Below are 15,379 nucleotides of genomic sequence, written 5' to 3'. Positions count from 1 at the left end.
CATAAGATTCTGTGGGATCCGCGACCCAACTCACAGAGCTTGCTGCGGGCCGCCTCTTAAAGGGCAGCATACAAGTACATTAGTTTGCCTGTAGATGCACAGTTTATGTGCAAGAGGCGGTCAGCAAGGGGTTAAAGCATATGAGTTTGGTATTATATTATGCATTTTTTGAGTTTTTTAATACTTTGATCACTGGTTCTACACAAATTCCTTTGATGTGTTTCACCTTTAAAGGTTCACTCTTCAGGTGATGGGCAGCGCCACTTACCTCTTTCTACTATTTATAAACATTCGCTCCATTATTGGAGTTTCCCGGGGGGAGGCAGTAGCCCAGCTTATTCCTAATCACAGAATCCTACAAATTATATAGGAAAAACAATTAACCCCTTCTTAATCTGTGAAGGATCTTGGAGTAGTTTTTCATGCCGAATATGTCAAGTGGCGTTGCAAAACTGCAAAGTTTGCAAAATGTAATTCTGTGTATGAAGAGCCATGGAGGCAACATTTATGTCAGTGAGGGATTGCATTGTTCCCATTTGGACAATTTACATTGGACATTCCAGTGCTGACTTGGGCCAAGTGGCACATGGGGGCTTTTCAATTTGCCTTCCTCAGTCAATGGGATGGGCTGCCTATGGAAAAAAGGTCTTTGTGTCTGCACAAATTAGCAAGAGCGTATGTCTTGGACACCAGTGTGTCTCTTTTGTGGCGTGCCTTTCAGCCCAGGAGATGGAATAATTCTACAGCCGGATGCCAGTCTGCCTCCAGTCTGAGGAGACAAGTGCAAGGGCATTGAAGCCTAGTGGAATGCAGATGCTCTGACTGAAATAAATGAAGGCAGTTTTTTTTCTAACCTTGCAACCTTTCAGGATCTTTTCTCCAAGAGGCCTGAATGAAGTTGATTGACACCAGTACAGCAGTAGTTTACATTGCCCACCAAGGGGGAATCAAGTATCTGTGTTTTCCTGTTACTTTTCATAACAAACTTTTTACTGGGTGGAGAGTCACTTACAGACAGTTAAGGCAGTCTACTTACCGGGAGAGCAGGATCCATTAACAAATCAGTTAGGAAAATTCTTTTCCAATGGACAGAACAAATTTATGCCATACAGGTGCTTTCCACCTGTCAAGGAGGCCTTGGTTTGCATTGTTTCCCCAGATGTCATCAGCACCACCAATCCCATTTCTGGTCAAGCAAGATCTTTTATGCCAGCACCTGAATCCAGTGAGACTCTTAATAGCTTGGCTATTTAATCAGCCAGACTAGTGGCGCAGGGATTCTCATCCGAGGTGGTTTAGACCTTGGTGTAGACCACAAGACCATGAACGCTACATATAAGAGGATATGAAGGAAGTTTGTGCTGTTTGCTTAGCAAAGTTTTCTCTCCAGCGTCTCCAGCTCTAGCCAATATCCTGGACATTTTTACAATTGACGCTTGAGGTTGGTCTGGCATACAACTCCATTAAAGTACTGGTCGCTGCCTTTATCCTCTTTTACAGGCTGCAGATTGGTGGAAGAGCCTTTGAAAAAATACTTAATGCAGGCTGTAATCCATATATGACCACCAAGGAATTAATTAATGAATTAAATGGAGGTACTACAGCTAAAACATTTTGTATCAACTCTACCAATTAGAAAGGAAGAGGATCTGAATTTTTTTTTGCAAATATAAATTTTATTGAAGTTTTAAACAAGTAAGCCAAGAACATACAGAAAAAGAAGAGCATGAATATACCTCACACCTTATATCAGTATGGAGGGGAGTTTCCTTCCAAACACGGAGCAGTAGAGTGCAACATATATAATAAGAACACGATGTATAAAATATATAACTCTCGTTGGGAGATCAGTGAGAAATCAGTGACACCCATAACCATTACACCTATCTCCTCCCATAAGAGTTGTTCTCAGCGCTAAGGCAGTAAATTCCCTGCAACAAACCCGACACAAATCCACCCATCTGCCAGAGAAACCTCATTGTTATGGGTGTGTAATATTCAAGGAAAGAAAAGGTATAGAAAGTAGAGAGAGTATAGAGAGGGGGCAAGAAAGAGGAGTAAGGGTGGGGATAAGGGAGGGACACAAGGGGAGGATGGGGTCCAAGGGATACGGACTGACGGGCCACATGAATCTCTCAGGCAGTACCTGCAAAGCTTCCCTGTGTGGGATCTTAAATGAGGGTTATGCCTGAAGGAGCGATTTACCTTCCTGTGAATACTTAAATATGTTCCAGTGGGTCCAAGTCTGGCTATACACCTTGCGCCTATCAGTCCCGGTCAAGATCAGGTCTTCCATTTGGTTTATGTGTTCTACTTTTTTTAGCCATAGTGCCAGCGATGGAGGATTACGCTGTTTCCACATCAATGGAATGCAAGATTTTGCTGCATTCACCAAATGTCTCAGGATAGATTTTTTGTATGTTTTGATCGGGATGTTAGAGACGTGTAGTAGAAAGAACGCTGGGTCGTCGGGTATAGTAAAGTCTGTGAATTTTTGCGAAATGGTGCGTACCGTCCTCCAAAATGTATGTAGCTTTGGGCACTCCCAGAAAATATGTAGAAGAGTGCCCCTATCTGTATCACCTCTCTAGGTTACCCGTCGAGTCTGGGAGGATTACCTGAAGTCGACTTGGCGTCATGTACCACCGCGTCAGCACCTTGTAATTCAGTGCTTGAATTTTAGTGCATATGGAGGATTTAAGGGATAGGTTTACTATGTTGTGCGTCTGTTGTGGTGAAAAAGTCCGGTTTAGGTCTGTTTCCCCCTTTCAGACACCAGGCGGGATTTGTGGTTCCGAGGGAGTGTTAAGTAAAACGTACATTTTCGAGAGTGTCCGTGAGAGTGGCTCTCTTTCCGAGCAGTATTCCACGAATGTTGTTAATTGTCTTGCGAATGTTTGGGGGTGACCAAGCGTCTGGAAGAAGTGGTGTAATTGTAGCGCGCTCCAGAATGTGAGGTTGTATGGGCCCGTAGGGGACATCAAGTCCTCTATAGAAGGCCATGCATTGTTCCTTATAAAGTGGGATGCTACGGTAAGATCGGTGTCCCTCAAAGTCCGGAATCACGACTGTGAGGTTCCCGGGTCAAACTTGGGGTTCCCCAATAACGTCTTGGTTGTCAGACAGTGATGTAAGGTAACTTGGGAGCATTTGCATATCGTATTACCTATGAGGGGATGTCTTTTCATGCTAGACGGTACTGCATCCCAGCACCAAAGCTCGCTCTTAATGGGGATAGAGGACTGACCCTGTTCTAGTTGTGCCCATAGCTTAGAATCACTATGTCGGTGCCAGTCTATGATCCTACCCAAATGCATCGCTTGATAATATCTCCTAATATTTGGCAGTGCAACCCCCCCCCCAAGTGCTTCGGCAATGTCAATAGAGTCTGGAAGATTCTTGGCCTCTTTCGTGCCCAGACAAATCGGGTAAAGATTGATTGCACCTGTCTGAAGAAAGAGTTTGGTATCTTTATCGGTAAGGCTTGGAATAAATATAGATATTTAGGTAGAATACACATTTTGAGGAGATTGTATCTGCCAAACCAGGAGTGGAGACCCGTTTGCCACCCATCCAATAACTCCCGCGTTTTAACTAGAAGAGGGGGAAAGTTAAGTTCATATATCTTGGAAATGTCAGCCGGAATATATGTGCCTAGGTATGTCAGTGCCGTCTCAGTCCACTTAAAGTGGAATCCCGCTTTCAATGCTGGGAGGGTTCTTGATGGTAAAGCAATGCCCATGGCCTCAGATTTCGTAAAATGTATTTTTAAATTAGAGAGATTGCCGTATATCTCAAATTGTTTAAGGAGATTTGGCAATGATACGGTAGGGTTAGAAATGGAAAAAAGTAGGTCATCCGCATACACGGAGACCTTACATTGTGTTTTACCGATAGTTAAGCCCTGTATGTCTGGGTGTCGTCTGATGGTAGCTAGAAAAGGTTCTAAAGAGAGGGCGAATAATAACGGAGACAGTGGACATCCCTGTCTAGTTCCGTTAGTGATCGGGAAGGGCTCCGATAGTACCCCGTTCGCTTTAACTCTAGCAGTGGGGTTGGCATACATTCCCGCTATTCGGTGTAACATCCCCTCTCCCAGGCCAACATGTTTAAGAAACAATAACATGAAGGAGAGGATCTGAATTGAATGGAACATCTTTGTAATTTACAGGAGACTGTGAAAAACTCTGTAGCACAGATTTATAAAATACTCAAGGGGTTGGCAGAGTTGAGAATCCCTCCATTCATTAGAAAATGGGAAAGGGAATGGGGAACACAATTAGAAGAATGAAAAAGAAGTAAAATACTAAAAGCAGTACATTGCTCTGCAGTAGACATAAATACAATTGAAATTAACTATAAATATATGTCTAGATGGTATATAACACACGAGAAGGCACAAAAATATCAACCAGAGAAATCACCATTAGGTTGGAGAAGTTGTGTCAGCAAAATTTGGCTGTACGCAGAGCACACAGCCAAATCTCCTGTTGCTAATAATAATAACATTTCGTCTCATGATAATACATGTTACCTAAAAACCCACTCATCCAAGTAAACAGACACGACCATCCTTAAGTTCTCAGTTCCATCAGCATCACTGACTCACACAATCCAGTGTGGCCTTTTATTATCACAAAAGCTTTCATAAACAGGAAGTGCTGGTTTCAGCCAATCACTTCTTACATTGGAAGTGACATCATAGGAAATGACAAACAGTAAAGGGGAGGGCACTCACAGGAAGGGAAACGGGAGGGAGTGTGCACACGCCCCCTCTTAGTCAGCATGCAGCCCAGCCAATACTGTTCAAAGTAAACAGTGTCTAATAAGCTGATTCTACTGGTTCTTACAGGCTTGAGACAATCTGCGAGGACATTGCTACTGCTGTTGTCAATATACGGTACGAGTACACTGACAAGGCAGATACCAATGTCCTCTTATTAAAGCACATATGTATCCAAAAGGGATAGCAAAGCCACACAGAGATAAAATACTACGTTATGTGGACTTCTCTTCATTAATGCGCATACAAGCCGACAAACACCCACAGACACAGAGAACACGTATCAAATCCCACGAGAAGGTTTTCATACTGACTGTTTTTAACACTGGTCTCGATTCAACCCAAGTGCGCTCTGCTAGAGCGCTCCTCGATTAAATCAGACACAGGGAGACAGATGACAATCTATAAAACACACATCCTACAATAAAATGTTCACATAAATTTTATACAATAAAATTTCCACAACAGTTGTAATATGAAGGGCACTATAATTTATATATGGTGGGAATGTCCTAAAATGTGAGAGTATTGGCAAGAGATGGAGAAATGTATTGAAGAGGTTACAGGGATTCCCCAAGTTACGGACCTCCAACTTGTGAACAACTCCTACTTACGAACAGCAGGCGGCGCCAGCGGGCACATCGGAAAACATTGGAAAACGACGTTGGAAAATGCTATTCTGTGCATGAGTGTCCAAATTACAAACAAAACCGACTTGAGAACAAACAGGCAGTCCCTAACCTGTTCGTAACTCAGGGACTGCCTGTACAGGGATTGGAATACCAGACGACCCGTGGTGCTGTCTATTTTATAGTACAGATGACCTACCACACGTTACCTCCAGAGGGCGTTGTAGGCCCAAATTACAGTACATAGCTGTCAGTATTAGATGGAGAGGGTTGTTAGTATTCCCGCCCTTTAACCTGCCTTTACTCTATCCAAAAAAAAAGGTTTTGCCTTTAGTTCTACTTTAAAGTAGATGTAAACCCAATTCCTGAAAATTGACCTGGGCACATATATCTGTAGTGTTTACTTATCTCTCTTCAAAGCCCAGCGTCCAGTGTCTTTCTGCTGCTTCGTATTTTAAAATTTCCGATTTCCGAATTTCCAATTTTTCAGAATTTCCAATTTCCGTATTTAAAATTTCAGAATTTTAGAATTTCTGAAAAGTCCAATTTCTGAAATTTCTAATTCAGAACTAAACAAATTGCAAAATGTCTACTCCATACCCAGTGCTGGAACAGGAAGAAAAAAGATCTACCACATTCACTTTCTAAACAGTGTATAAAGCTGGAGACAGCAGATATACATGTAAAACGTATGTTGGAGGATTTGTTTCATCTCTGTGTATCATCTGAGGCTGTTCACTTCACTGGGTATATGTGAGGGTTTACATTCACTTTAAGTCTTATCTGATGTATTCAGTCTGCATCAAATCACACTAATAATTAGTAATTTCTCTGGAAAAACACCTGAAAATACCAATTTATTACAGCAATGTGATTATTCAGATTAAATATTTACCTCAAACTCTTGATATTGTGTAGAGCCGGTATAAGTTTCCTCAATCCTTCACTCGGAATATTACATGAGTCTAGATTTACTTCTGTCCCTCTGCAGGATTGAAGGATAAAAGACAGCACAGAGCAGTCCAGAGGGCTGAGGGGGACCTTATAAAAGGCAACTTTGTTTGATCCAATACATTGTGCCACTAGAGCCTTATTCCTGCTCTCATAGAGACAGTAAAATACATTAAGAATATCTCTATTGTAAGAGTTTTCTTCTGTGATTTTCTTCTGGATCCAGGTTATGACATCTCTGGCAGCCTGAGTAGACAATTCTCCTACATGAGATTTTAACATGGATCTAGTAGAAGAGTCTGAGAGACCGCAGAGGAAACGGAGGAATATTTCAGCACGGCCATCTTTGTAAGATTCAGCCTTATCAAGTGTTTTCTGTAATCTGTCAGGATTATAGTTAATAAAATGGACTAAAGCAGCAAAAAACTCCTGAAGAGTGAGATGTAAGAAGGTGTAATCCACATCAGGAGGCTGACCAGATTCCATCACGAAAGATGAGAAGACATGATTATCATTTATCACACTCAATGACTCCAGATCACGCTCATTAAATACAATCATGTGATTCATGACTCCATGTTCTGCCATCCACCCAATAGAGGTCAGCAGTTCCCGGGCAGTGTGACCACCATCTTTATTCTGGCTGTGATTGGCCAGAATGTTGGAGACAAATGTCACAAAGAGTTGTGTCACTGTTTTGGGTAATGATGTCATCAGCTGATCGGTGATTGTTGGTTGGGATCTGAAGCACATTGATAACACTGTACAGATGATCCAGCAGTATGATGGGATATAACATAAAGTGTACAGTGTGTCATTCTCCTGCACATAAAGAAAAGCCTTCTCTGATAATTCCTCATTTCCAAAGAAATTATTGAAGAAGATCAGTCTGTCTCCGTGGAGAAATCCCATGATCTCAGATATTCTCTGGAAAACTCCGGTATCAACTGATGCCAGTCTGGTTGGGCGGCTGGTTATCAGTACAGAGCAACCCTTAAGAAGACTCTGCCTCACCAAACTGTCCACAATCTCACCAAAATGTGATCTCTGTTTTGGATTGGACAATTTACTTGATCTGAAATTAATTTGGCGAATACTTTCATCTAATCCATCAAATATAAACAGAAGTCTCTCTGGATCTTGTAAAATGTCTCCAATCTGACTCTCCAGATGTGGATATTGATGAAGAATCATCTCCTCCAAGCTGACCTCTCCCAGTCTATTAAGGTCCCGGAATCTGAAGAAGAAGAGAAAGGCAAATCTCTGGTAGTGTTTTCCGGTCACCCAGTCATAGACAAACTTCTGTATCAGTGTGGTCTTCCCTATTCCTGGCACTCCGCTCACCATTACTGCATGTGGTACACAATGTGACTGGGGGTTCCATCGGAACAACTTGTTGGGGGAAATGTGTTCCAGTCCAGTTTGTGTCCCCTTTAAGCATTCCTCATGTTTTACCCCAGTCTGTATTAGCTCATTCTGGGGACGTGCCCTGAACTGATCGGTGGAGACTACAATCAGGTTCACATAACGCTCATTGATGAGGAATCTTTGTGGTTCCAGGGTAGTTCCTGGGGGTCTATGCTCCACCAGAGTCTCAGTCTTCTCCATTAGAGATTGTTTGTGCTTTTCCTGAATATCTGGAAATATAATGGAAATATTTTATGGATCAGGTTAAAGCAGTAGTCAAGAATGTTGATATAATTTTCTTCTGTATTTATTATAATATTAGTATGGTTTTATCATTACTACATTTTAATTTCAACTGCTTACCATACAGGTTACTTTGTGTGGTCATCCATAATACTTGAGAACAGAGATTTTTTTTCTCAGCAATATATAAACACTTTTTATCCTTTTAAAGACATTACAAGTACAGAAAAATACCTGATATACTTGTCCCCAGTGGCCTAGTACATCCTGGTCATCCTGGTCATACATCCGGATTTATTTATCTTGACAGCAACAATGTTTGCTCTCACAATACATAAAGCCGTGACTCCAGCACTGTTGGAGGTGATTTCACCATCACAGGTAAAAAGAGAGCATATATGCCGAAGCATGGGGGCAGCAGGGGCAGAGGAGCAATTTGTGCCTCCTCCTCCCTCCTATCAGGTACCCATGTAGAGTCAGTGACCTCATCATCCCCTCTCTCCTCGTCACTGGAGAAAACCTGGCAGTATGCTGCAGCTGGTGGAACATGACTGCCAGATCGCTGTCCTTCTTGGGCAGCCCTCTCTCTGGGCTCAGGTAACTGCCTTCCTCAAGCTGGGTACCACCGTCAGAGCCCTCAAAACACTGCGCATCCTCCTACCGCATGTACCCAACAGTGTGGTCAAAAAATTTGGGAGACTCCTCAGGACATGGTGGGGCTAGGGAAGGAGTGACTGATGCCATTGAGTTGAGGGAAGAGGCTGCTTTGGCAAAGTACCCTAAGCCTGGATGAGAGGATGAGGAGGATGAAGATGGCTTGGTCATCCACTCTACCAACTTTTCTGCATGTTGTGGCTCAACACGGACATTTCCCGAAAAAAAGGGCAAGCGTGCCCCACGGCCACGTGCGGAGGATGCACCGTGTCCATGACCAGCACTGTTTGCTGTAGACTCAGAGCCTGCTTGCCCTCTTTTAGTGGCCTGTGTCTGCCTCTCCTTGGTGGCCTTCCAGACATACTGTACAATTAGATTAGCAAAGCAACGCCTGACATTTACTAAAAACAGTACACCAGGAATGGCCTACCGTAAGGTATAGGCTTGGCAGCTCAGTGAGTCACCTGCCTGGCTGAAATATATTAAAAACAATACATCAGGAACGGTCTGCAGTGAAATTAAGCTAAACTGTATACAGTGTGTGTAAATATATATATTTCTTTTTTATACACATACAAAGACGGGATGTATATATATATATATATATATATATATATATATATATATATATATATATACACATACACACACACTAAATACACTGCAGCTGTCTCACCCGCCTGCCTGAAGTATATTAGTGACAGAACACCAGGAAGGAATTGCCTGCCTGCTGAAACTAAATGAAATTACAGTCTCTCTGTCTCTCTCTTTCACAAACGCCACCAACGCACTACACATGGCCGACGTGCCGGTGGCCTTATATAGTGTGGGGCATGTACTTAACACCCTGAGCCATAATTGGCCATAGGAACCCTGCCTTTGGCCAATTATGGCTCTGTTTGCTTACAATGCTGTGATTGGCCAAAGCATGCGGGTTATAGTGCATGCTTGGCCAATCATCAGCCAGCAATGCTCTGCGATGATGCAGTGCACTATGGGCCATGACGCGCAGCTCAAATTTGGCCATAATGTTCGATCTTCATCGAACAGCCAATGTTCGAGTCAAACTTACGTTCCACTTGAACTCAAAGCTCATCCCTAGTGATCACTATGAAATCTCTGACATAGCGCTCATATAGTATTATTCATAAACACATCTGTTGGGTTATGATGTCACAATATCTCACACAGATAGAAGCATTTTGATATCTGAAGTTGTCAGGCTACAGTTTTTAAAGGGCAATACAGAATACAGTGGTCCATTGGTGAGAACACATTTTATAGATCAATTTCCTGCAATGAGCTTCTGGCCGTGGAATAAAATGGAATACAATTTAGTGTTCAAGAACTATGAACCTGGTAAGAGAAGACAGACCCCAGATCCAGTATAATCGGTGTACATAGATCATCATTATAATTTCTAAAGATTCAGATCTAGAAGTCCTCAGTGGAGTAGATGGTACAAATGAAGTGAAATTATTCCAACACCATCTCCGCACCTTACACAAAGTGATTCCTGTGATAGATACACTACAGGTTTTATTTACCTTTCAGCTCCGGGGTCAGGGAATGTCCGAGTTCATCCAGCAGAATCTGATCCGGCAGATCCTCACCTATAGAGAGGAATATAAGGTGATGGCTCAGAGTCATGTATGATTGAAGCTGACCTTTCACAAACACCAATCTACACATTACAATTATGTCCAAGCATCAGAATATGACAAATCCTATGTTACATGTAACATGTCAGAGTAAAGTTCTCCATATTCTGACCATATATAAATATACAGAAGTGATCTGATTAAGATTGTGTTCTGAATAAGTGTACGGAATAGAGTTGAAGTGTGATGTTGGAGTGAAGAGAGATAGAAAAGGGCTCTGTTCATTGCTACTAGCAAGTTAGTGTGCTACAGTGTAGAGTGAAAACAGTGATAGTGTAGTGTTAGTGCAGTGCGACCATTCATTCTTATAGTTTGGTGTTTCAGGGGGTGTTTACTGCAGGATATGAACCACTTGACCACCGGGCACATAAACCCCCTTCCTAACCAGCCCAATTTTCAGCTTTTGGTGTTCTCACATTTTGAATGACAATTACTCAGTCATGCAACACTGTACCCATATGAAATTTTTATCCCTTTTTTCACACAAATAGAGCTTTCTTTTGGTGTTTTGTCTTTACCGCTGGGTTTTTTATTATTTGCGCTATAAAAGAAAAAAGACAGAAAATTCTGTAAAAAAAAAAAAAAATTTCTTTGTTTCGATTATAAAATTTAGCAAATTAGTAAATTTTCTTCATAAATTTTGGCCAAAAATTATACTACTACATGTCTTTGGTAAAAAAATAAGTTCAAATTGGTGGATATTATTTGGTCTTTGTGAAAGTTATAGAGTCCACAAGCTATGGTGCCAATATCTGAAAATTGATCACACCTGAAGTACTGACGGCCGATCTCATTTCTTGAGACCCTAACATGCCAGAAAAGTACAAATACCCCCCAAATGACCCCTTTATGGAAAGAAGACATTCCAAGGTATTTAGAAAGATGCATGGTGAGTTTTTTGAAGTTGTCATTTTTTCCCACAATTCTTTGCAAAATTAGGATTTTTTCTTTTTTTTTCCCACAAAATTGTCATATTATCAGGTTATTTCTCACACACAGCATATGCATACCACAAATTACACCCCAAAACACATTCTGCTATTACTCCCGAGTACGGCGATACCACATGTGTGAGACTTTTACACAGTGTGGCCACATACAGAGATCCAACATGCAGGGAGCACCTTCAGGCACCCAGGCCAATTCTGACATTTCTCTCCTACATGTAAAAATTATAATTTATTTGCTAGAAAATTACATAGAACCCCAAAACATATATATATATATATATATATATATATATATATATATATATATATATATATATATATATATTTTTTTTAGGAAAGACCCTAGAACATACAATGGCAGTTGTTGCAACTTTTTATCTTGCACTGTATTTGCGCAGCAATTTTAAAAACAAAACAAAACAGTAAACAGTAAAGTGAGCCCAATGTTTTTGCATAATGCGAAAGAGGAAGTTACGCCAAGTAAATAGATACCTAACATTCCACCCTTCAAAATTGCACACACTCGTGGAATTGTGCCAAACTTCGCTACTTAAAAATCCCCATAGGCGACATTAAAATTTTTTTACTGGTTACATGTTTTGAGTTATAGAGGAGGTCTAGGGTCAAAATTATTGCTCTCACTCTAAGCCCCTGTACACACGGTCGGAGATTTCCACAACCAAATCCGTCGGATTTTGTCCGTCAGATTTAGTCTGACGGATTGAGTCCGAAACTGTTGCATACACACGGTCGGACTAAGTTGTCGAAAAATCTGATCTTTCAGAACGTGATGACGTAATTTCGTTTCGATGGGACTACGTTCAGGCTAGTAGCCAATAGCTTTGATGTAGGAATTTGATCTGAGCATGCGTGGCACTTGGTCCGATCAAAATTCTCTACACGTGATCGGATTACGTCCGACCGGCCCAGTTGGTCGGGAAATATTTCCAACATGTTGGAAAATTGGGTCCGACGGAGATTTGGACGGAATCAGTCCGATGCATACCACACACAGTCGGATTATCTGACGACACGGTCCGATAAGACGCATTCCGACGGATTCTCCGACCGTGTGTACGCGGCATAACGTTTGCAGATGTGGGCTGGACTTACGTATGCATTCGCTTCTGCACGCGAGCATACGGGGACAGGGGCGCTTTACTTTTTTTTATTGTTCATTTTACTTTATTTATTTTAGTTTGCCACTTTTTTCCCCAAAAATACATTTTTTGATGACTTTTATTCCTTTTACAAGGAATGTAAACATCCCTTGTAATAGGAATATGGCGTGACAGGTCCTCTTTACAGTGAGATATGGGGGTCAATAAGACCCCGCATCTCACCTCTAGGCTGGGAAGCCTGAAATAAAAAAAATTAAAAAATTATCCTGGCTTCGATCGTAGCGGTGAGTTGGTAGAAGCACCAAAGGGTGGCGCGAGGGAGGGGATGTCCACTGTTGCCTCCCATAAGAATGATAAAGCAGCAGAACAGCCGCTATGATCATTGTGGTGTAGAGAATCGTCGGATGAAAAACTGATATCTGAATGATGCCTGCAGCTGCACCCATCATTTAGATATCCCCGCACAAATTCAAGGATGTCATATGACGGGCGGTGGGTGGCAAGTGGTTAGAATGCAATTTTAACACAAAGTTGTCCATTTATACAATATTTCTTTCAAAATATTTTTATTAGCAAGTAACAAAATAATTACACAGTACGATATAGACATTGAGCATGCGAAGAGATTCGGTGTACAGCAAGTAAGCAATAACAGTGGGACATAGTTCCTATAAAAATGCGTCAAAGAGAACAATGGTTTATGCAATTCGGATCATAAAAGAGAGTAATTCTCTAATTAAACAGTCAAGTGTCATATAATCCGGGATCACCAGGGGAGGTAAAGATGGTGACTCCCCAGGCTAAGATCTATACGTTAGCGTAGAGTACAAGTACTGCGAGTGCAGTCATTTTCGGCGATAGGGAAATAGGATAGCGATAGAAGTTAGACTAGAGACAAGAAAAGGAGTAGAGGAGGGAAAAGAAAAGAGAGGGAAGTAGAGAAGGACAGGAAGGCTGCGGGTCGACCGGTCCGCACGGACCCAAGCCATTTATAGTGAGGGTCTCCTTAATAAGGTGTAGTTTAGATATCTAAAAGGTCGGAGTCTAGGTCAGGGGGTAAAAAGTGTGTGATCCATGGCTGCCAGATCTTACGAAATCGGGGCATGCGATCTAGAATTTTCGCGTCAATTTTACAGTGGATCATTGCTTGCGTGACCCTATTTTTAAATTCGGCTACGGGGAGTATAGGTGTCTTCCAAGCCCTAGCAATCGTTTGCTTTGCTGCTGTTGTAAGTTGGAGAAATAGGGACAATTGGTATCGTGTGCAATTGTGGGGTGCAAGATTAAGCAAGGCTAGAGATGGATCGGGTGGTATAGGGTATCCCAAAAGTAATGACGTTATCTGGAATATCGTTGTCCAGAAACTTCGTACAATAGGACATGTCCACCAGATATGTATATGAGTGCCTGCATCAGCACAGCCTCTAAAACATGAGGCGGGGTAACCAGGGACAAATTTAGCTATTCTAATGGGGACCAAATACCACCGCAAGAGGACTTTAAAATTTGCCTCAGAGGCAACAACATTTTGAGAAGCTTTACAGGTGTTGGCCCATATCTGCGTCCATATATCATCGTTGTAGTCTATATTAAGGTCTGCAGACCATTTTGAGGTATAGGGAGGGAGGGGAGCAGGCGGGGAGGTGAATTGAGAGTACAGTTGAGAAATAATGCCCGGCGCATGTGGGTCAGAGTCGCATATTTTTTCATAGGGTGACATATATTCTTGCGCATTATCAAATTTAGGTAGTGAGTTTACAAAATGGGAAATTTGTAATTAGCGAAAGCATTCCTTATTGGGGAGTCGGAATTGAGCTTGTAGGATAGGGAAGGGTTTGATCGTGCCATATTTTGTAAGATCACAAATTCGGTCCAGGCCTGCCCGAGACCAAGCTTCAAATAAGCCCGGCTCGGAGTAGGTTGGGCCAAATAGGGGGTGTCCAAAGATAGAGAGCAACGGTAAGTGTTGTGATTTAAGGTGAAAAAGTTTGTGGTTCATGTCCCATACTTTAATGGAGTGCTGGGTTATCGGATTAGTAAGTTTACCTCTTTGCGAGGGGGGTAGCCATAGAAGATTGGATATAGTAATAGGGTGAGCATCTATGGCCTCAAGACTAACCCAAATCGGTATTTCAGTTTTGGCATGATATAGAGTGAGCTGGGCTAGCTGGGCTGCATAGTAGTAATAGCGGAAATTTGGTACACCTAGTCCACCCTGTGCTTTGTGACGATAGAGCGTAGACTTAGAGATTCTGGGTCTAATAGACCCCCATATGTATTTGAAAATTTTGCTTTGTACAAGGCGATGATAATAGGGTGGTATTGGGATTGGAAGAACCCGGTATAAATAGAGTAATTTAGGTAGCACCGTCATTTTGACTGCCACGACCCGACCTAGCCACGAAACACATAGCGGTTGCCAGGCGGCCAAAAGACTTGTCAACTTTCGCAGCAAGGGTAGATAGTTGTGATGGAATAGATGTGAGGGATTAGCTGATTATACAATATTTCTAACACATAGCATGTACATATCAAAAATTACACCCCAACATAGATTCTCCTACTCCTCCCGAGTACGGCGATACCACATGTGTGAGACTTCCAGAGACTGGCCACATACAGAGGCCGAGTACAGCCGATATACAGTATATATACATACATACTTTAGTCCAGCCGGTGGCCAGCTGTGCATGTGGGTACCGTTAGTACTTTCACATCTATCACCACATAGAAAGCTGGCATCCTGCCTCATGTATTGAATGCTGACACATGTAGTCCATACATTTTATGTTACTATTATACATCATAGGGAATGCTGGTATTTGTAGTCCTTCTCTTTTTGGCGATTTTATGTTTATCATCATGCAGATAGCTGGCTCCTTGCCCTACATATCATATGCTGGTATTTGCAGTCCGTATACTTCATGTTACTAAAACTCACTGATGACCTACTAACTGCTAAAACCAATGGCCACTACTC

The 15,379-nt window shown here is 41.9% G+C and overlaps 1 protein-coding gene across 13 annotated transcripts in view; it reads right to left on the bottom strand.

The window, feature by feature from the left end:
* Window positions 1–15,379, bottom strand: part of LOC143942641 (NACHT, LRR and PYD domains-containing protein 12-like) — a 280,534-nt gene that overhangs the window by 51,113 nt on the left and 214,042 nt on the right. For 10 of the 13 annotated variants that reach the window (XM_077464006.1, XM_077464008.1, XM_077464005.1 and 7 more), the window contains 2 exons: window positions 10,215–10,280; window positions 6,308–8,000 (listed from right to left, as the gene is read on the bottom strand). The exons of the other annotated variants lie outside the window; for them this stretch is intronic. In XM_077464006.1, coding sequence (XP_077320132.1) covers window positions 6,308–8,000; window positions 10,215–10,280 — 1,759 coding nt within the window. The remainder of the gene's footprint in view (window positions 1–6,307; window positions 8,001–10,214; window positions 10,281–15,379) is intronic. 13 annotated transcript variants of the gene reach the window in all.

Source organism: Lithobates pipiens, unplaced genomic scaffold, assembly GCF_037356315.1.
Source record: "Lithobates pipiens isolate NorthernLeopardFrog02 unplaced genomic scaffold, aLitPip1_a1.2 Scaffold_30, whole genome shotgun sequence".
In the NCBI taxonomy this organism is placed as follows: domain Eukaryota; kingdom Metazoa; phylum Chordata; class Amphibia; order Anura; family Ranidae; genus Lithobates; species Lithobates pipiens.
Note: the sequence above shows the minus strand (reverse complement) of the source record. Positions and strands in the feature narration are given on the sequence as shown.